Source organism: Oncorhynchus kisutch, linkage group LG8 (genome assembly GCF_002021735.2).
Source record: "Oncorhynchus kisutch isolate 150728-3 linkage group LG8, Okis_V2, whole genome shotgun sequence".
Classification (NCBI taxonomy): domain Eukaryota; kingdom Metazoa; phylum Chordata; class Actinopteri; order Salmoniformes; family Salmonidae; genus Oncorhynchus; species Oncorhynchus kisutch.
The window spans coordinates 19675509-19697536 of NC_034181.2; the positions used below are offsets into that span (position 1 = coordinate 19675509).

A 22028-nucleotide genomic window follows, 5' to 3' on the forward strand; every position below is an offset into this window, starting at 1 on the left:
AGATGGTTGTTGAGCTGCACCGGACCCTATTGACCTAGGATAATTTTTTGCTGCCCTTCTGCGATGCTATCGCGTCCCCGGTGTCGCTCCAAATCCATAGGAATTCAGGCTATTCCAATTTCAGCGCTCGGGCCATCGATGAGGTCATTTCAGCAGTGGGCGTTACTGGGCAGTTGCACAAGGCGTAATTTGGTCGAAGGCGGCATTGAAATTGCATGTGGGAGTGAAAGTTTAGCGGGGTAAAACATCCGTAAGGCACATAGCAATCTTTGGGGAGTAAAGCGACGATTTTGGGACTTGGGCATGATATTAGACAGCCATCTATAGGTTTCAATAAAGGATCAAGAGGATTTTTTAAAAATCGTCTGTGGTGAGAATTATTTTCAAAGTATTTGTAAATAACTTGAAAAGTTGGTTAATTCAACAATTATTTAAGGATATTATTGGAAAAAAATGTGTTTGACATTTGGTCTTTGAGATTGTCATGTAAAATTAGGTGTTTAAGCTGTATCCTTATATGCCACACCACATATAACCAAATGCAGTTTGATTTCATGTTGATCTGCTTGAACGGTATGTCTTATTTGTACCAAATTCTTATAGAAGTTTCTATTTGCCTGTAATATTGTAGGATATTACTGAGATGGAATTCACCGCAGTTTGTTTTATATGGTTCCCAAACAAGGATGATGTCATCATTGTGGGATCTCTGATATAAATTATGCCAGGTGTGGATAGTTGTAGGGTTTGTGATATGTTGATGCCGGGTGCACAGTGTTTTCAACTACAGTTTAGATGCAGTAGACTACAGGAGGTGATAAATGTGTTTTGCTTTTGTGGACTTCATGATTGCAAGCTGATTTCTCACTCTTGCCAATGACGATGAGTGCTTTCAGTCTCTATAGCCTATAGTAGCTATGTAATTAGGTTGCAGAGAATGTTATATGGCTATATTGTGTATTGTTACCTGGATGTGCTCCTCTGTCATATACAGGTAATTGCTAAAATAAAGGAAACACTTGAGTAAATGGATACATAGCATATTAAAAGCAGGTGCTTCCACACAGGTGTGGTTTCTGAAAGAGGGGTCTCAAAGGACCATAGAGGGTTTAAAGTGTGTGTGTGTGTGACTTGTGTGTGTGTTAGTCATCAGATCTCAACCCAATTGAACACGCCTGAGACAGATTTTTCCACATCATTAAAACCCCAAATTATGGAATTTCTCATGGAAGAATGGTGTCGCATCCCTCCAATAGTTCCAGACACTTGTAGAATCTATGCCAAGGAGCATTGTAGCTGTTCTGGCAGCTCGTGGTGGCCTAACACCTTATCAAGACGGCATGTGCCAGGAGTTCTCTGACTTGATTCTACTTTACTGTCTTGACCTAGAAGGAACCGTGAAATAACTATTCAAGTTGATGGTTTGGTAACACTTTCTATGAGCTGCATATGTATAATGCATTTATAGAGTATTCGATCGCCATCCATGCATGATAAGACATACTTCTTCTATCTAGAATGATCCAGTTCGTTCTAAACAGTCTAACGGTCTGAGCAAGATATTAGGAAGGCTCTAACTCTTTGTTCTGACCTGACATATTGACCCCGGAACCTCCTCCCTTTGACCCAGATGCCCTGCTGTCCCTAGTCAGTGGTAGTTATGTGTCTAGCTGTCTCACGGTGAAACATGAGTAGATAGAAAAGACAAGTGTGCCATTCTTCTATGTCTCATCATGGAATTAATGTCTTTCTTTTTTAAAAGCAGTAAAAGAAGCGTTCTAGTTTGTCGATAGATGCTGATGTGTTGAGTTTCTCTGCCTGGACATATTGGTTTTTACTTAAGACCAAAGGGAGCCAGAGCTTCCTGAATACCTTGTTTGATTCGCTGTTGCCAGGAGACTTCTGTTTGATCCAAGAGGTCACCATTTAATGGGGTGGTCCATCTTATACTTTTGAATCTTTACCTTATATTTGCTCTGCAAACTACTTTGTGATTCTGTACTGTCTGTGTTCTACTTTGAGACCCTAAATCTTAATCTTAGAGTGCTGAAGCAGGATTGAGTTTAAAGAAAGATAGCGGTTCAAATATCCTATATTCCAGATCACATGTGTGGATCTTTATCCATGTGGTTTAAAGAAAACATCAGCCTGGTTATGACGCCTATGTGCCGTTGTGGGGAGATGCACAGCCGGTGGGCTTAATGCCAGCTGGGCTTGATTTTGTAACATCTATGTTTTGTAACTTGTGTAACCAACTGCCACGTCACAGCGAGGGAAAAAGAAAGATGCTGGCAAATAGAAAGATCCAGCTTCAACTTCCAGACAGACATAGCCTTTAGTTTACATAATTTGAAAGCCACTTTATTGTTAATTGGCTCAGTGCTTTGTGTGAAATGTTTCAGCAGTCTTAAAAGGAGTTATGCTGTTTGAGTAAAACCATCTGTCATACATATCTTTGAATGTAATTGATACTGGTTATAAGACCATAACTTGATTTAGACACTATTGTTAAGGTCTAAGGATAGGCTATGTGATCTACAGATGTACATTTGTGTGTTTAAATGCTCTTTGTTACTGACTCACAAGGCTCCAAGGGGCACCTCGGAGCAGGAGTGAGGACATGCTGTAAATCAGTGTTTTTCTCTGTGACTTCATACCTCATGATGACATCATGCCACAACTCTGTTCCTCCACTTAATAATGGCCTCAATCAGTGTCACTGTAATACTTTGAATGTAGGGTACTTCTTTAGCTGAATTCCAACCACCAGTCTCCCAGTAAAAAAACATGACAAAGTAGCCAAAGGATTTCTTTTATTTTTATGAGTAATGTTATTTTCCTACTCTCTACTTTCCCACAGATAACCTCTTCAGTCTACTGTCTGACTTGACAGACACCACCATGCTGGCCCCGTGGTCGCTCCCCTACTGCTTCACCATCCTGCTGGGCCTGTTAAAGCTGTGTCGGGCCCAGTATGAACAATTAGGCTACCCACACGGCTATCCACAGGGCTACCCAGAGCCAGAGCAGGAGCAGTACACTGCCCCGGAGCTGCCACCTGACACACCCAGGATACAGCTGCGTTTGGCGGGGGATAAGCGCAAGCACAACGAGGGGCGCGTGGAGGTTTTCTATGATGGCGAGTGGGGCACGGTCTGTGATGATGACTTCTCTATTCACTCTGCCCAGGTGGTGTGCAGGGAGTTGGGCTACCTGGAGGCTGTCTCCTGGTCTCCGTCCTCTAAATATGGGAAAGGAGAAGGTAAAATGTCTGCTATTACACATCAACCCATTATGCATGTGTGTAATGATAAGGGAAAGGGGAAATAATTGACTCTATTTTCAGGGATGTTTTTTATTGGCCAATGTTAAGCAATTTTTCCGGTGAAGCTTTTACAATACATTCTGACTCATCTTTCACCAAAATAAATCATCCACATCTATAGCGGAGATACGTTAGGGATAAGGGAGTGAGTGTACAACTCAGCAGCAGAATTACTGCCTGTGTCCAGTCACTTTGCCAAATTTGCTTGGCTGTTTGGCCTCGCTAGCTACCACTGATCAGGTGAAAAAAGATTCCTCCCTACGGAGGTCTTGATGTATCTACAATGTGTTGAGAATCCTGCTTTTTTTCAGGGCGCATCTGGTTTGACAATGTCCAGTGCACTGGGAAAGAGAAGACCCTGGCACTGTGCATGTCCAACGGGATCGGAGTCTCCGACTGCAAGCACACAGAGGACGTGGGCGTGGTGTGCAGCGACAAAAGGATTCCAGGATTTAAATTCATCAACACCATGGCCAATAATGTGGAGGTAAACAACCTGCCTACTACCAACCCACTACAAACCTACTACAAACCCACTACAAACCCACTTTTGATTTACATTTGGTTGAGTTGTCAACTAACGTGAATTCAATGTGAAATCAACCAAAAAATGCCACGACATCATTGGATTTAGGTTAAAAGTTGGGTGATAAAAATACAAAATTCTAGGACTAGGCTTAATCTGTGTCCAGGAAATGGCCCTGAAGAGGCTTTGGTTGACATTGTTGTTGACTGAGATTCTTGCACTGCAATGTTCCAGAACATTTGGCTCTTGACTCCTCATCCAAGAAGGCCCTCACAGCTGGTCTTTTTATTATTGAGCTGTTCTGTGCAGAGTGCAGACACACCTTTTGACATAAGTAGTACACGTGGCTTTCGAAAAAAGTGTCCAGCCAAAATCACAGCTTGAACCCAATGATGACTTCAAAGTAAAGTGCAGAAGCCCACAATACATTTTTCAGTGAAACTTGGACTACCAGAAACAAACTAACTAATCATATCTACTAACTCATACCTCATACCTACTGGGCTCCTAAAGGGTTCATTCATGTCTTATTTAAGTGATAAGCCGGTGTTTGGAAGAAAAATTGGCACTGGTGTTGTTGTTGAAGTCGGAAGTTTACATACACTTAGGTTGGAGTCATTAAAAGTCATTTTTCAACCACTCCAAAAATGTATTGTTAACAAACTATAGTTTTGGCAATTCGGCTAGGACATCTACTTTGTGCAATTTTTCCAACAATTGTTTACAGACAATTCACTGTATCACTGTATTACAATTCCAGTGGGTCAGAAAAGGGCAAATCAATCCCAGAACAACAGCAAAGGACCTTCTGAAGATGCTGGAGGAAACATGTACAGAAGTATCTATATCCATAGTAAAACGAGTCCTAGATCAACATAACCTGAAAGGCCGCTCAGCAAGGAAGAAGCCACTGCTCGAAAACCACCATAAAAAAGCCAGAATACGGTTTGCAACTGCACATGGCGACAAAGATCGTACTTTTTGGAGAAATGTCCTCTGGTTTGATGAAACAAAATGAGGGAGAAAATTATGTGGATATATTGAAGTAGCATCTCAAGACATCAGTCAGGAAGCTAAAACTTGGTCGCAAATGGTTCTTCCAAATGGACAAGCATATTTCCAAATTGTGGCAAAATGGCTTAAGGACAACAAGCGTGTGCGAGCAAGGATGCCTACAAACCTGACTCAGTTACACCAGCTCTGTCAGGAGGAATGGGCCAAAATTCACCCAACTTATTCTGGGAAGCTTGTAGAAGGCTACCCGAAACGTTTGACCCAAGTTAAACAATTTAAAGGCAATGCTACCAAATACTATTTTAGTGTATGTAAACTTCTGACCCACTGGGAATGTGATGGAAGAAATAAAAGCTGAAAAAAATCATTATCTCTACTATTATTCTGACATTTCACATTCTTAAAATAAAGTGGTTATCCTAACTGGCCTAAGACAGGGAAATTTTACTATGATTAAATGTCAGGAAATGAAAACTGAGTTTAAATGTATTTGGCTAAGGTGTATGTAAACTTCCGACTTCAACTGTATATATGCCTATATATTCTCCAAACACCGGCTTCGAGGGCAAATCAAATGTTATTAGTCACGTGAAATGCTTACTTACTAGTCCTTAACCGACAGTACAGTTTCAACAATATGGATAAGAATAAGAGGTAAAACTAACAAGTAATTAAAGAGGAGCAGTAAAAAAATAACAATATATATATGGTTGCCAGAACAGAGTCAATGTGCGGGTGCACCGGTTATTTGAGGTAGTATGTACATGTAGGTAGACTTAATTAAAGTGACTATGACAACAGAGATGTTCAGGAGTCTTATTGCTTGGGGGCAGAAGTTGTTTAGAGGCCTCTTGGACCTAGACATGGCGCTCCAGTACCGCTTGACGTGTGGTAGCAGAGAGAACAGTCTATGACTAGGGTGGCTGGAGTCTTTGACAATTTTCAGGGCCTTCCTCTGACATCGCCTGGTATAGAGGTCCTGGATGGCAGGAAGCTTGGTCCAAGTGATGTACTGGGTCGTTCGCACTACCCTTTGTAGTGCCTTGCGTCTTTGGCCGAGCAGTTGCCATACCAGGCAGTGATGCAACCTGTCAGGATGCTCTCGATGGTGCAGCTGTAGAGCCTTTTGAGGATCTGAGGACCCATGCCAAATCTTTTCAGTCTCCTGAGGGGGAATAGGTTTTGTCCTACCCTCTTCACGACTGTCACGGTGTGCTTGGACCATGTTAGTTTGTTGGTGATGTGGACACCAATGAACTTGAAGCTCTCAACCTGCTCCACTGCAGCCCCGTCGATGAGAATGGGGGCGTGCTCGGTCCTCTTTTTCCTGTAGTCCACAATCATCTCCTTTGTCTTGATCACTTTGAGGGAGAGGTTGTTATCCTGGCACCACACGGCCAGGTCTCTGACCTCCTCCCTATAGGCTGTCTCGTTGTTGTCGGTGATCATGCCTACCACTCTTGTGTCGTCTGCAAATTTAATGATGGTGTTGGAGGCGTGCCTGGCCGTGCAGTCATGAGTGAACAGGGAGTACAGAATGGGAGCTGAGCACGCACCCCTAAGGGGCCCACGTGTTGAAGATCAGCGTGGCGGATGTGTTGTTACCTACCCTTACCACCTTGGGGCGGCCCGTCAGGAAGTGCAGGATCCAGTTGCAGAGGGAGGTGTTTAGTCCCAGGATCCTTAGCTTAGTGATGAGCTTTGAGGGCACTATGGTGTTGAACTCTGAGCTGTAGTCAATGAATAGCATTCTCACATAGGTGTTCCTTCTGTCCAGGTGGGAAAGGGCATTGTGGAGTGGAATACAGATAGCATCATCTGTGGATCTGTTGGGTCGCTATGCAAATTGGAGTGTGTTTAGGGTTTCTGGAATGATGGTACTGATGTGAGCCATGACCAGCCTTTCAAAGCACATCATGGCTACAGACGTGAGTGCTACAGGACGGTAGTCATTTAGGCAGGTTACCTTAGTGTTCTTGGGCACAGGCGCTATGGTGGTCTGCTTAATACATGTTGGTATTACAGACTTGGACAGGGAGAGGTTGAAAACGTTAGTGAAGACACTTGCTAGTTGGTCAGCGCATGCTCGCAGTACACGTCCTGGTAATCCGTCTGGCCCTGCGGCCTTGTGAATGTTGACGTGTCTAAAGGTCTTACTTACATCGGCTGCGGAGAGCGTGATCACACAGTCTTCCGGTACTGCTGGTGCTTTCATGCATGTTTCAGTGTTTTTTGCCTCGAAGCGAGCATAGAAGTAGTTTAGCTCGTCCGGTAGGCTCGTGTCACTGGGCAGTTCTCGGCTGTGCTTCCTTTTGTAGTCTGTAATGGTTTGCAGTTACCAACATATTTAGATAATTATTGACATATTTTCATTAAAAACTTTATTTTTATGAATTTATTCATACTGTTTCATCCTTTCTCAAGATATAGTCCTGAAACAAATCTAGGCTTGCCGTTTGTTCTATTGGTTCGGTTGCCAGAAACGGGACCCAGTCTTTCAGTCTTTTTGTTCTGTATCAATGGACGCAACCCAGTCGTTCATTCTAAATGTTCCATTGCCATCTGTCTGGCAAAGTTCTTATCCCTTGCTTGCTAGGTAGCCAACTATGGCTAATTTACAGTCATGTCAAACAGTGCAGCCGGAATAACAACAGTAACTGCATTTGTTTAATCTGTTTTCTAGTGACATTTATTTGGATACATCCATAACAATGAGATATTGAGGCACGATTTCACCTGGCATAGAAATGTGCTCTCTCGTCAGGACACTGTTTTTCAGTGGATCTAGCCAACAACACAGCTAACAAAATCAAATCAAATCAAATGTATTTATATAGCCCTACGTACATCAGCTGATATCTCAAAGTGCTGTACAGAAACCCAGCCTAAAACCCCAAACAGCAAGCAATGCAGGTGTAGAAGCACAGTGGCTAGGAAAAACTCCCTAGAAAGGCCAAAACCTAGGAAGAAATCTAGAGACGAACTAGGCTATGTGGGGTGGCCAGTCCTCTTCTGGCTGTGCCGGGTGGAGATTATAACAGAACATGGCCAAGATGTTCAAATGTTCATAAATGACCAGCATGTTCGAATAATAAAAAAGGCAGAAAAGTTGAAACTGGAGCAGCAGCACGGCCAGGTGGACTGGGGACAGCAAGGAGTCATCATGTCAGGTAATCCTGGGGCATGGTCCTAGGGCTCAGGTCCTCCGAGAGAGAGAAAGAAAGAGAGAAGGAGAGAATTAGAGAACGCACACTTAGATTCACACAGGACACCGAATAGGACAGGAGAAGTACTCCAGATATAACAAACTGACCCTAGCCCCCCGACACATAAACTACTGCAGCATAAATACTGGAGGCTGAGACAGGAGGGGTCAGGAGACCCCGAGGACCCATCCGAGGACACCCCCGGACAGGGCCAAACAGGAAGGATATAACCCCACCCACTTTGCCAAAGCACAGCCCCCACACCACTAGAGGGATATCATCAACCACCAAATTACCATCCTGAGACAGGGCCGAGTATAGCCCACAAAGATCTCCGCCATGGCACAACCCAAGGGGGGGCACCAACCCAGACAGGATGACCACATCAGTGAATCAACCCACTCAGGTGACGCACCCCTTCCAGGGACAGCATGAGAGAGCCCCAGTAAGCCAGTGACTCAGCCCCTGTAATAGGGTTAGAGGCAGAGAATCCCAGTGGAAAGAGGGGAACCGGACAGGCAGAGACAGCAAGGGCGGTTCGTTGCTCCAGAGCCTTTCCGTTCACCTTCTCACTCCTGGGCCAGACTACACTCAATCATATGACCCACTGAAGAGATGAGTCTTCAGTAAAGACTTAAAGGTTGAGACCGAGTTTGCGTCTCTGACATGGGTAGGCAGACCGTTCCATAAAAATGGAGCTCTATAGGAGAAAGCCCTGCCTCCAGCTGTTTGCTTAGAAATTCTAGGGACAATTAGGAGGCCTGCGTCTTGTGACCGTAGCGTACGTGTAGGTATGTACGGCAGGACCAAATCAGAGAGATAGGTAGGAGCAAGCCCATGTAATGCTTTGTAGGTTAGCAGTAAAAACCTTGAAATCAGCCCTTGCTTTGACAGGAAGCCAGTGTAGAGAGGCTAGCACTGGAGTAATATGATCAAATTTTATTTTGGTTCTAGTCAGGATTCTAGCAGCCGTATTTAGCACCAACTGAAGTTTATTTAGTGCTTTATCCGGGTAGCCGGAATGTAGAGCATTGCAGTAGTCTAACCTAAAAGTGACAAAAGCATGGATGAATTTTTCTGCATCATTTTTGGACAGAAAGTTTCTGATTTTTGCAATGTTATGTAGATGGAAAAAAGCTGTCCTTGAAATAGTCTTGATATGTTCTTCAAAAGAGAGATCAGGTTCCAGAGTAACGCCAGGGTCCTTCACAGTTTTATTTGAGATGACTGTACAACCATTAAGATTAATTGTCAGATTCAACAGAAGATCTCTTTGTTTCTTGGGACCTAGAACAAGCATCTCTGTTTTGTCCGAGTTTAAAAGTAGAAAGTTTGCAGCCATCCACTTCCTTATGTCTGAAACACATGCTTCTAGCGAGGGCAATTTTGGGGCTTCACCATGTTTCATTGAAATGTACAGCTGTGTGTCATCCACATAGCAGTGAAAGTTAACATTATGTTTTCGAATGACATCCCCAAGAGGTAAAATATATAGTGAAAACAATAGTGGTCCTAAAACGGAACCTTGAGGAACAACGACATTTATAGTTGATTTGTCAGAGGACAAACCATTCACAGAGACAAACTGATATCTTTCCGACAGATAAGATCTGAACCAAGCCAGAACTTGTCCGTGTAGACCAATTTGGGTTTCCAATCTCCCCAAAAGAATATGGTGATTGATGTTATCAAAAGCAGCACTAAGGTCTAGGAGCACGAGGACAGATGCAGAGCCTCAGTCTTGATGCCATTAAAAGGTCATTTACCACCTTCATAAGAGCATTCTCAGTGCTATGATGGGGTCTAAAACCAGACTGAAGCATTTTGTATACATTGTTTGTCTTCAGGAAGGCAGTGAGTTGCTGCGCAACAGCCTTTTCTAAAAATGTTGAGAGGAATGGAAGATTCGATATAGGCCGATAGTTTTTTATATTTTCTGGGTCAAGATTTGGCTTTTTCAAGAGAGGCTTTATTACTGCCACTTTTAGTGAGTTTGGTACACATCCGGTGGATAGGGAGCCGTTTATTATGTTCAACATAGGAGGGCCAAGCACAGGAAGCAGCTCTTTCAGTAGTTTAGTTGGAATAGGGTCCAGTATGCAGCTTGAAGGTTTAGAGGCCATGATTATTTTCATCATTGTGTCAAGAGATATAGTACTAAAACACTTGAGTGTGTCTCTTGATCCTAGGTCCTGGCAGAGTTGTGCAGACTCAGGACAACTGAGCTTTGAAGGAATACGCAGATTTAAAGAGGAGTCTGTAATTTGCTTTCTAATAATCATGTTCTTTTCCTCAAAGAAGTTCATGAATTTATTACTGCTGAAGTGAAAGCCATATTCTCTTGGGGAATGCTGCTTTTTAGTTAGCTTTGCGACAGTATCAAAAAAACATTTAAGATTGTTCTTATTTTCCTCAATTAAGTTGGAAAAATAGGATGATAGAGCAGCAGTAAGGGCTCTTCGATACTGCACGGTACTCTCTTTCCAAGCTATTCGGAAGACTTCTGTTCCAATTTTCTGGAAGCTTGCTTCAGAGCTCGGGTATTTTCTGTATACCAGGGAGATGTTTTTAGTTTTTAGGGGTGCAACTGCATCTAGGGTATTGCGCAAGGTTAAATTGAGTTCCTCAGTTAGGTGGTTAACTGATTTTTGTCCTCTGGCGTCCTTGGGTAGACAGAGGGAGTCTGGAAGGACATCAAGGAATGTTTGTGTTGTCTGTGAATTTATAGCACGACTTTTGATGTTTCTTGATGGGCAGATTATTCGTTGCAAATGTAAACGTAATAAAATGGTGGTCCGATAGTCCAGGATTATGAGGAAAAACATTAAGATCCACAACATTTATACCATGGGACAAAACTAGGTCCAGAGTATGACTGTGACAGTGAGTAGGTCCAGAGACATGTTAGACAAAACCCACTGAGTCGATGATGGCTCCGAAAGCCTTTTGGAGTGGGTCTGTGGACTTTTCCATGTGAATATTAACTTCTTGCGTCGAGCCATCCCGGATCCGGGATCGTGAATACAGCCTCAAGCTCATTACCATAACGCAACATTAACTATTCATGAAAATCGCAAATGAAATGAAATTAATATGCTAGCTCTCAAGCTTAGCCTTTTGTTAACAACACTGTCATCTCAGATTTTCAAAATATGCTTCTCAACCATAGCAAAACAAGCATTTGTGTAACAGCTAGCGCAGCTAGCGTAGCATTTAGCGTTAGCATTAGCAGGCAACATTTTCACTAAAAAACTGAAAATCATTCAAATAAAATCATTACCTTTGAAGAACTTCAGATGTTTTCAATGAGGAGTCTCGCAGTTAGATAGCAAATGCTCAGTTTTTCCTGAAAGATTATTTGTTTAGGAGAAATCGCTCCGTTTGGTGCATCACGTTTAGCTACGAAAAAAACCTGTATCCAGGAGTGTAATTATCCCGCAGCTCATTAGCATAACACAACGTTAACTATTCATGAAAATCGCAAATGATATGAAATTAATATGCTAGCTCTCAAGCTTAGCCTTTTGTTAACAACACTGTCATCTTAGATTTTCAAAATATGCTTCTCAACCATAGCAAAACAAGCATTTGTGTAACAGCTAGCGTACCTAGCGTAGCATTTAGCGTTAGCATTAGCAGGCAACATTTTCACAAAAAACAGAAAATCATTCAAATAAAATCATTACCTTTGAAGAACTTCAGATGTTTTCAATGAGGAGACTCAGTTAGATAGCAAATGCTCAGTTTTTCCTGAAAGATTATTTGTTTAGGAGAAATTGCTCCGTTTGGTGCGTCACAGTTGGCTACCAAAAAAAAACGAAAATTCAGTCTTCAAAACGCAGAACTTTTTTCCAAATTAACTCCATAATATCGACTGAAACATGGGAAACGTTGTTTAGAATCAATCCTCAAGGTGTTTTTCACATATCTCTTCATGATATATCATTCGTTGAAAGCCTCCTCTCTCCTCTCAATCACTGGATGACTGCGTGCAGCTTGTAGATTACGCACCAATTTAGACAAAGGACACCGGGTGGACCCCTGATAAATGTAGTCTCTTATGGCCAATCTTCCAATGATATGCCTACAAATACGTCACAATGCTGCAGACACCTTGGAGAAACGATAGGAAGGGCAGGCTCATTCCTGGCGCATTCACAGCCATATAAGGAGACAATGGAAAACAGAGCTTCAAAAATTCTGCCCATTTCCTGGTTGAAGTTTTATCTTGGTTTCGCCTGTAGCATGAGTTCTGTGGCACTCACAGATAATATCTTTGCAGTTTTGGAAACCTTAGAGTGTTTTCTTTCCAAAGCTGCCAATTATATGCATAGTCGAGCATCTTTTGGTGACAAAATATTGCGCTTAAAACGGGCACGTTTTTTTATCCATAAATTAAAAGAGCGCCCCCTATATCCAAGAAGTTAAAGTCACCAAAGATTAGAATATTATCTGCTATGACTACAAAGTCCGATAGGAATTCAGGGAACTCAATGAGGAACGCTGTATATGGCCCAGGAGGCCTGTAAACAGTAGCTATAAAAAGTGATTGAGTAGGCTGCATAGATTTCATGACTAGAAGCTTGAAAGACGAAAATGTCATTTTTTTTGTAAATTGAAATTTGCTATCGTAAATGTTAGCAACACCTCCGCCTTTGCGGGATGCACGGGGGGATATGGTCACTAGTGTAGCCAGGAGGTGAGGCCTCATTTAACACAGTAAATTCATCAGGCTTAAGCCATGTTTCAGTCAGGCCAATCACAACAAGAATATGATCAGTGATTAGTTCATTGACTATAATTGCCTTTGAAGTAAGGGATCTAACATTAAGTAGCCCTATTTTGAGATGTGAGGTATCATGATCTCTTTCAATAATGACAGGAATGGAGGAGGTCTTTATCCTAGTGAGATTGCTAAGGCGAACACCGCCATGTTTAGTTTTGCCCAACCTAGGTCGAGGCACAGACACGATCTCAATGGGGATAGCTGAGCTGACTACACTGATTGTGCTAGTGGCAGACTCCACTATGCTGGCAGGCTGGCTAACAGCCTGCTGCCTGGCCTGCACCCTATTTCATTGTGGAGGTAGAGGAGTTAGAGCCCTGTCTATGTTGGTAGATAAGATGAGAGTACCCCTCCAGCTAGGATGGAGTCCGTCACTCCTCAGCAGGTCAGGCTTGGTCCTGTTTGTGGGTGAGTCCCAGAAAGAGGGCCAATTATCTACAAATTCTATCTTTTGGGAGGGGCAGAAAACAGTTTTCAACCAGCGATTGAGTTGTGAGACTCTGCTGTAGAGCTCATCACTCCCCCTAACTGGGAGGGGGCCAGAGACAATTACTCGATGCCGACACATCTTTCTAGCTGATTTACATGCTGAAGCTATGTTGCGCTTGGTGATCTCTGACTGTTTCATCCTAACATCGTTGCTGCCGACGTGGATAACAATATCTCTGTACTCTCTACACTCGCCAGTTTTAGCTTTAGCCAGCAGATTAGCCTTAACGTCGGTAGCCCTGCCCCCTGGTAAACAGTGTATGATCGCTGGATGATTCGTTTTAAGTCTAATACTGCGGGTAATGGAGTCACCAATGACTAGAGTTTGCAATTTGTCAGAGCTAATGGTGGGAAGCTTTGGCGTCTCAGACCCCGTAACGGGAGGAGTAGATACAAGAGAAGGCTCAACCTCTGACTCCGACTCGTTGCTTAATGGGGAAAACCGGTTGAAAGTTTCTGTCGGCTGAATGAGCGACACCGGTTGAGCATTCCTACAGCATTTCCCTCCAGAAAACGTGAGAAAGTTGTCCGGCTGCGGGGACCGTGCGAGGGGATTTATACTAACGTTACTATCTGTACTTACTGGTGGCACAGACGCTGTTTCATCCTTTCCTACACTGAAATTACCCTTGCCTAACGATTGCGTCTGAAGCTGGGCTTATAGCACAGCTATCCTCACCGTAAGGCGATCGTTCACCTGTATATTATGACTACAGTGACTGCAATTAGAAGGCATCATGTTAATGTTACTACTTAGCTTCGGCTAAGGAGGTCCTGACGAACCGTGTCCAGATAAAGCGTCCGGAGTGAAAAAGTTGAATGAAAAAAAAGTTGAGGGAAAAAACTAAAATATAAATGGTAATTAAAAAGTTAAAACCATAAAGTTGTCAGGTAGCAAAGTAAGGTTGGCTTCAAACTGAAGCTGGAAAGACTGCAAACTAGCCAGACTTTCGTTTGACCTTTTATCAATTGACATTTCTTTGTATATATCCATAAAAATGATGCCAGTTGATTCATAACTGGCTGAGAAACTCTGCCTGCCTCTCTTTCGTCACGACTCCCGACCCCGACACATTCATTACTTTGGGACAGTTGGAGATCGAATTTGAGTATTGAAACAATGTTGCAAATGTCGGACAGACAGACAGCAAGGTTTATACTAATCTCCACTGTTGAAAACTAAATATTAGTCTAAAAGAATTGTGAGATAATGTTTAGGTGCATTTTATAATGGAGATCAAGTTTATAACTTCCCTGCCTGGGCTGATGAGACAGTGGATTGAGCAGTCAGATGGAACAGTGTAAAAAGGGCATTTTAATGTCATAGATTTAGCCGTTGGTAACTTGTGGAATAGACACCAGCTGGAATGCACTTTTAACCAATCAGCATTCAGGATTACACCTACCCTTTGCATAAAAGCCTGCAGCTAATTGCCACCAAAGGCAGAGTGTTATGTGTTGTTCCGCTCACTCACTGCAGGCCCTCAAGAGTTCACATTCCAATTTTATGAGTTAGTGCAGACCAGCACTCTCCAGGAGAGTCAGCTCAAATCATGTCTCTATTTGACTCCAACGATGACTGACACCTCCAAATTCAAGGTTTACATGTATCCCTCTGGTGGTCGAGTTGACCTGTTTTAAGAAATGACATTGGTTTGTGGAGAAAAAGTTTGATTGACTGCTGAGGAATTTGTTACAGGAAATAATCACTGCCACCTTGTGAGGTTAACTTAGGCCTAACGTGTGCCAGCTTATCTGATTGGATCAGCTACAATGTAGCATTATATCACGTGAAACTATGTCAATGATATTAATTTGCTGATGCCTAAACTTAACCTTGCACTTAAACTTTTTCTAGTGTCCGCAAGTATGGCCCCACCAGGACTGGGTGTTTCAGGGTGATTCTGGGTTACTTGGTTGACAGCCCACACCAGAGGTGCAACTTTCACTGGGGACAGGGGGGACATTCTTAAATTGCATTTTTGTCCCTGCCCCATTTTTCATTGGAATGTGATACAAAACGAGGCAACGGTGTGCTTTAGGACCATGCGGACGCCCCTGAGTGGTCGGGTAGACTGTTTGGAGTGTTTATCCAAATGGATAAAAAAAGATATATATACACAGTACCAGTCAAAAGTTTGGACACCTATTTTTACTGTTTTCTACATATAATTTCTACAAATTATATTTTACATTTTAGATTCATCAAAGTAGCCACCCTTTGCCTTGATGACAGCTTTGCACACGCTTGACATTCTCTCAACCAGCTTCACCTGGAATGCTTTTCCCACAGTCTTGAAGCAGTTCCCACATATGCTGAGCACTTGTTGGCTGCTTTTCCTTCACTCTGCTGTCCAACTCATACCAAACCATCTCAATTGGATTGAGGTCAAGGGAATGTGGAGGCCAGGTCATCTGATGCAGCACTCCATCACTCTCCTTCTTGGTCAAATAGCCATTACACAGCCTGGAGGTGTGTTGCATCATTGTCCAGTTGAAAAGTCCAAAACAGATGGGATGGCATGTCACTGCAGAATTCTGTGGTAGCAATGCTGGTTAAGTGTGCCTTGAATTCTAAATAAATCACAGACAGTGTCACCAACAAAGCACCATCACACCTCCTCCTCCATGCTTCACAGTGGGAACCACACATGTGGAGATCATCCATTCAACTACTCCGCGTTTCACAAAGGTAGGGTAGAAGCAAAAATCTCAAATTTGGACTCATCAGACAAATGAGGTCTAATGTCAGTTGCTTGTGTTTCTTGGCCCAAGCAAGTCTCTTCTTATTATTGGTGTCGTTAAGTTTCTTTGCAGAAATTAAACCATGAAGGCCTGATTCACGCAGTCTCTTCTGAACAGTCGATCTTGAGATGTGTCTGTTACTTGAACTCTGTGAAGCATTTATTTGGGCTCCAATTTCTAAGGCTGGTAACTCTAACTCTTATCCTCTGTATCAGAGGCAACTCTGGGTCTTCCTTCCCTGTGGTTGTCCTCATCTGAGCCAGTTTCATCATAGTGCTGGATGGTTCTTGCGACTGCACTTGAAGAAACTTTCAAAGTTCTTGAAATGTTCCGCATTGACTGACCTTCATAACTTCAAGTAATTATGGACTATCATTAATCTTTGCATATTTGAGCTGTTCTTGGCATAATGTGGACTCGGTCATTTACCAAATAGGGCTATATTCCGTTTACCACCCCTATTTTGTCGCAAGACAACTGATTGGCTCAAACGCATTAAGAAGGAAAGAAATTCTACAAATGAACTTTTAACAAGGCACATCTGTTAATTGAAATGCAATCCAGGTGTCTACCTCATGAAGATGGTTGAGAGAATGCCATGAGTGTGCAAAGCTGTCATCAAGGCAAAGGGGTGGGTACTTTGATGAATCTCAAATACAAAATTAAGATTTTTTAAAGACTTTTTTGGTTACTATATGATTCCATATGTGTTATTTCATAGTTTTGATGTCTTCACTATTATTCTACTATGTATAAAATAGTAAACATTTAGAAAAACGGTTGAATGAGTAGGTGTCCAAACTTTTGACTGGTACTGTATATATATATATTTATATATTATGTCCCCCACACTTCTAAAACCAAAGTTGCGCCCCTGGCCCACACCATAGCTGAACATCCTCAATAAGTACTTTGGTTATCTTTTCCAAGAAGTGACCGTACACAGTTTGCAAATTCCAATGCTATTCAATTCCTGTAATGGGACAAGATGAGGAAGAATGGCTCCAGTTCACTTCCTCTGGTGAGGTTTATAAAGACAAAAGGTAGAGATTATAATGCTCCAAAGAGCTGCGCTGTAGAGGTCCAGACATCTGGAGTCCGCCTTCAGCCCTTTGTGATGTCTCAAGCTGTGATATTCACTGAGAGAATATCAGGCTCATCTTTTCCATTCACTGAGATGTGGGGCACGCCGAGTTAGTTCCACACAGAAGCAATGTAAAACACAGCCAGGCTGAGGCAAAGCCCTCCACACACACAGGTTATGTTCCAAATGGAACCCTATTCCCTATGTAGTGCACTATTTTTGACCAGGGCTCATAGGGTTCTGATAAAAAGTAGTGCACTGAGTAGAGAATAGGCTACCATTTGAGCGCAGGCACAGACTTAATGGAGACTTCTCTTTACCTTATCATCTGGAAACAGTCATTTGATGGTGGTGGTGACTCACAGCTTCAGTTTGAGGTTACACTTGGCTTTATCCCAAATCACACCCTATTGCCTTTATAGTGCACTACTTTTGATCTGGGCCCATCAAAAGTAGTGTCATATAGAGGGAATAGGGTGCCACTTGGGACGTGCACTGTCTAATGTTAGGCATGACGACAGACTAGTGTGATACTGTGGTGGGGGATGATGAGAGGTATAGGGACTCAAAGTAGGTGCTTGGGGTGAGAACATTTCCGCCTACATTTTAGAGACATTTTAGAGACTGTTGCCCTTTCATTGTGGGACACTTGCGATGACTTCAGGGTAATTGCTGGCCAGTCGACCACAAAGGAACCACAAAGGAAATGTTTCAAAGACTTAGGACTTAAGAAGAGTGTTGAAACCTGAAGCTTGCATGCATGTGTCACCTACCTTTGGCTTCTTAGGGCATTTTTTGTCCGATTCCTCTGTGAATGCCATGTTTTTAGTACACTTGCACTTCTTTCTAAGTTTCTGTTTCAAGTAACCAAGTTTAATTATAACTCTGGAAAATACCCATAGCATGTGAACTGAGCAAGAATTTGCTTTGTGGGCCGTGCAGTTTATGGGTTTGTATGGATTGCAGTTTTAGTGTCATTGTGTCTCAGTCATCTGCACTTTAAAACAACAGTAAAGGACATCCAGTGCTCTTCTGAGAAGTTACCGTGTGCTTTCCATTAAGACTGTTATTATATAAATATAAATGTTCTGTTCCTCATGTGTTTATCACACACACATTCTTTTCAGTCATGTCCTTAAGGTTGTTTGGCATAGAGCATCTTAAGATTAGTGCCCAGAGTTTTTCCTAGTTAGGTCATGAAAAGGTCAGGAGCAAGATCTGTCCCTCTCTATTATCCTTAGTAATATCCTCTCACATCATTTCAGCTTGTAAATAGAGGTGGCTGTATAGACATGATTTAGAAGTGAGGTTTGTGTGGTTGTCTGACCTGTGATCAAGCACATGCATTAGGGTACATTCTGCTCTAACCAACTTTCAACATTGAGCATTCCTCAGTGTTTATGCAGGTCATTCTTGGCTAACTAGCGAGCAGCTTTTATCAATGCAGACTTTATGTAGACACCAATGTGTTCCATTGCAGGAGAATTTCAGGAGGAAATATTTGAGATTTATTCATCTCTCTGCATCCTCGGTGAGGAACAAACAGCATACTGTGGGCTCTTAGAAATTATACGGAACACATCTTGAAACAAGTTTATTCTTTGGTTCAAATTTGTGGAGTCAATTTTGAACATCTGTTGTTGAAACATCCATGTAAATACATCACCATTAAGGTGGTTAATTTAGGTTTATTAAAGTGATATAAAGTAAAGTAAGGTTTAATGGTGCTTTATCATAAAGGACTGGGGACCATTGCTCTTTAAAAAAAAAGTTTAGATGAAAAGATCTTTACTGTAGTTAGTTGATTTATGTGATAACACACCTTGAAACAAAGCCTTGCCCAACTTTGATGTATGTACCTTCATTAGTTTTCACTCTTTTGTTTTGGAGGAATGTCCTATCATCCTGTTATATGAGCTGGGGCTGGGAAACTGGGAGTCTATGGGGAGGCAGGGGTACTGTGCCAGAGCAGGTCTCTCCCCTTGTCTCTGGCTTTAAGTCTGTCTGTCTGTCTGTCTGTCTGTCTGTCTGTCTGTCTGTCTGTCTGTCTGTCTGTCTGTCGGCCTCTCTCTTTCTCTCTCTCTCGCACACACACACACACACACACACACACACACACACACACACACACACACACACACACACACACACACACACACACACACACACACACACACACACACACACACACACACACACACACACACAAAGCAATAGTTTATTTTATCTTCCTCCTCTCAGTTTTTCCCCTTAGGCTTATAGATAGAATCCGCTGTAGAGGGAAATAGCGCCACTGGCCGCCCCCACCACAGTTGTTATTGTTTTTGTTGCCAAGCGTCACACAGCATGGTACATTCTGCGCTTTTCTATCATGCGTGCAATGATGTCAGAGGGGAAAACATCTGTGTTGTAATATCGCAAATGGAAGTGACTGCTTCACCATTAAGCATTCCAGCTTTAAGGTCAAACCATCCATGTTCTCCTCTATACTCTAGCCTTGTCATCATAGTAGGGTTCTATAAAGTGCAATGTAAAGCCTAATGGGAAAGGCACCATGAACTTGATTAATGTGATGTTGAAAAAGTAATTAGATTTAATTTGAACAATTGAATTAACTTCTCACATAACTGATAGATTGTTTTCTGGTCATGTCACAACTGCAGATTAAAGTCCACACCCTGCAGGGGACAACATTCCTACATTATAACTCAACTGAATAGCATGTATCGTTTACCCTCTAGATATACACATTATATTATAAAGCCCTCAGTCTCTAACAACGCGTTGCTCTAACAACTTCAAGCCTCGGCAGAAGTGGTTTTTACAGTCATTGTGTGAATTGGTGCCAGTTTGGCACAAACCATTAACTTCTGTGTCTCTAATTTATACATGCCACAGAATGATAATTTTCTGCCAAGTTAAACTAGTTTTTCTGAAACTTAAATTCAACTAAAAAGAATAATAGCCTTCTTTCTTTTAATAAACAAATAAGTTCAACTGTAATTTTTCAGGATTTGTGAAGGTGTTGTGGAACATCTGTATCCACTTTGTCAAAAGGCTCTTTTAATGGCATCTAAGGAGCTGAAAAAAGTGGAATAGAGACATGAGGTACATAACATCATTCACTGCCACACTATAACCACTGTTTCAGGACAGAGATAATCATCCATTTGTGTTGTGGCTCAAAGAATTATCAGCACCCAAACAGTGCAGGCCTGGTGAGCACAGCACATGTGATATTGAAACACAAGCCCAGGGAGGGAGTGGTCACTCTGTGGCAAACATGATATCAACAAACATCTTAGCAAACTTTATCCCAGGAAGTAACTTCAGCAAAATACTGTTGTGATGTTCGAGAAATGATTTCCCACTAGGCACAGACGCCTGTTCAATGACTATTTTTATTTGATTTACATTTGGTTGAGTGAGTTGTCAACTAATGTGAATTTAATATGAAATCAACAAAAAAAATTACAATGACAATGGATTTAGTTTAAAAATTGGGTGAAAAAATAACGATGACGACTTTTTGCATATCCAATCAGTTTTCCACGTTGATTCAACGTCATCACATTGATTTTTTTTTAAACTGAGGTGAAAACAACGTTGATGATACATCCAGTTTTTTCCCATTGGTTTGTTCTCTCACTTGGAATTTCTATGTAACCCAGTTTGACTACTAGGATCTATAGGGATTTCTGTTAGAAGTGAATGTACTTCATGATTTCTATTGGAACCATATGCTGTAGGCTCCGTGGGCGTTGTTATTGCTGGCATTAGTACTGTGTTCTAGTAGAGGCTTGAGGTCACATTCTGGCCTGAGATGATGAGAAGTATGTTCATTAAAGTCGGCACACTAAGTCACACCATTGTCAAATGCTCCAAACTGGCAACCACGTCATAAAGAGTATTGCGCCTGAGTACTGTCAGTGCAAGTGACACTTGAAATATGACTTATGCATTTATTTTTTGTCATGTTTCATTGCAATGTCTTCTTGGTTTCAGTTGGTTTTGACATACATATTTTTGTTAATTTCTCAAGGGTAGCATCATTTGTTCATTTTAGAACTAATGCCCAGAACTCACTTTCTAGTGTATGATTCTGGGAATGGACTATTGTAGCCTACATAATAAACCTCACACATACGGGAATCATGAATGTTAGCCATTGTGGGGATATTTTTGCTTTCCAGCTGGACCATGGTTGATTCTTCAGTCCTGTGGTCTATACATAAGATAGCTCATTGTTTGACATCAGACAATACGTTGACAGGCTCAACTTCAAATACAAGCCCGGAGGGTAAGAATGACCCACTTACTCCGGTCTCATTCCATGAGACCTCTTTTAACTTGTTTAGCTGAATGACATAATCTCTTCACCTACCAATAGTAGGCCTACAAATGCACTGCATTGACTTCATGGAGCAGTCAGGGGCAGAAAGGTTATCTTTTATGGACATAAACGTGTAGGTATTCCTGTCTCATTAACATTCAAATTAAACATCAGTATATAGATATATAGCCATCATGGATGACCTAATTGATTCTGGATGACAGCAACAATGACTTAATGCTGTTCCACTGCCTCAGTGTTTTCCATAAGAAGGTATCGGTTTACCACTTGTACCTATGTCTCCTTCTGGAGAAGTGGTCTCAGAGTGATTCAGGGCTTAGTTGAGACCGACAGAGGGCCCACCAGCTTCCTCTCCTCTGCTTCTCTCTCTACCTCCTCAAAGATGCATCTCACTAATGGCTTTTCCATCTTCTGCACCTTCCTCCCCCTGCTGCCAATTTCTGGAATCCCCTTCCCCAGAGTGCATAGAAACAAGCCACTTATGTTAGAAGTATCTCAC

At 42.1% G+C, this 22028-nt stretch overlaps 1 protein-coding gene across 1 annotated transcript in view; it reads left to right on the top strand.

Annotated features, from left to right (window-relative positions):
- The first annotated feature begins 195 nt into the window (after positions 1-195).
- Positions 196-22028, top strand: part of LOC109896104 (lysyl oxidase homolog 2B) — a 48183-nt gene continuing 26350 nt past the window's right edge. The window contains exons 1-3 of the mRNA XM_020490346.2: positions 196-370; positions 2861-3262; positions 3637-3812. Of these exons, the coding sequence (XP_020345935.1) occupies positions 2902-3262; positions 3637-3812 (537 nt within the window). The 5' untranslated portion in view covers positions 196-370; positions 2861-2901. The remainder of the gene's footprint in view (positions 371-2860; positions 3263-3636; positions 3813-22028) is intronic.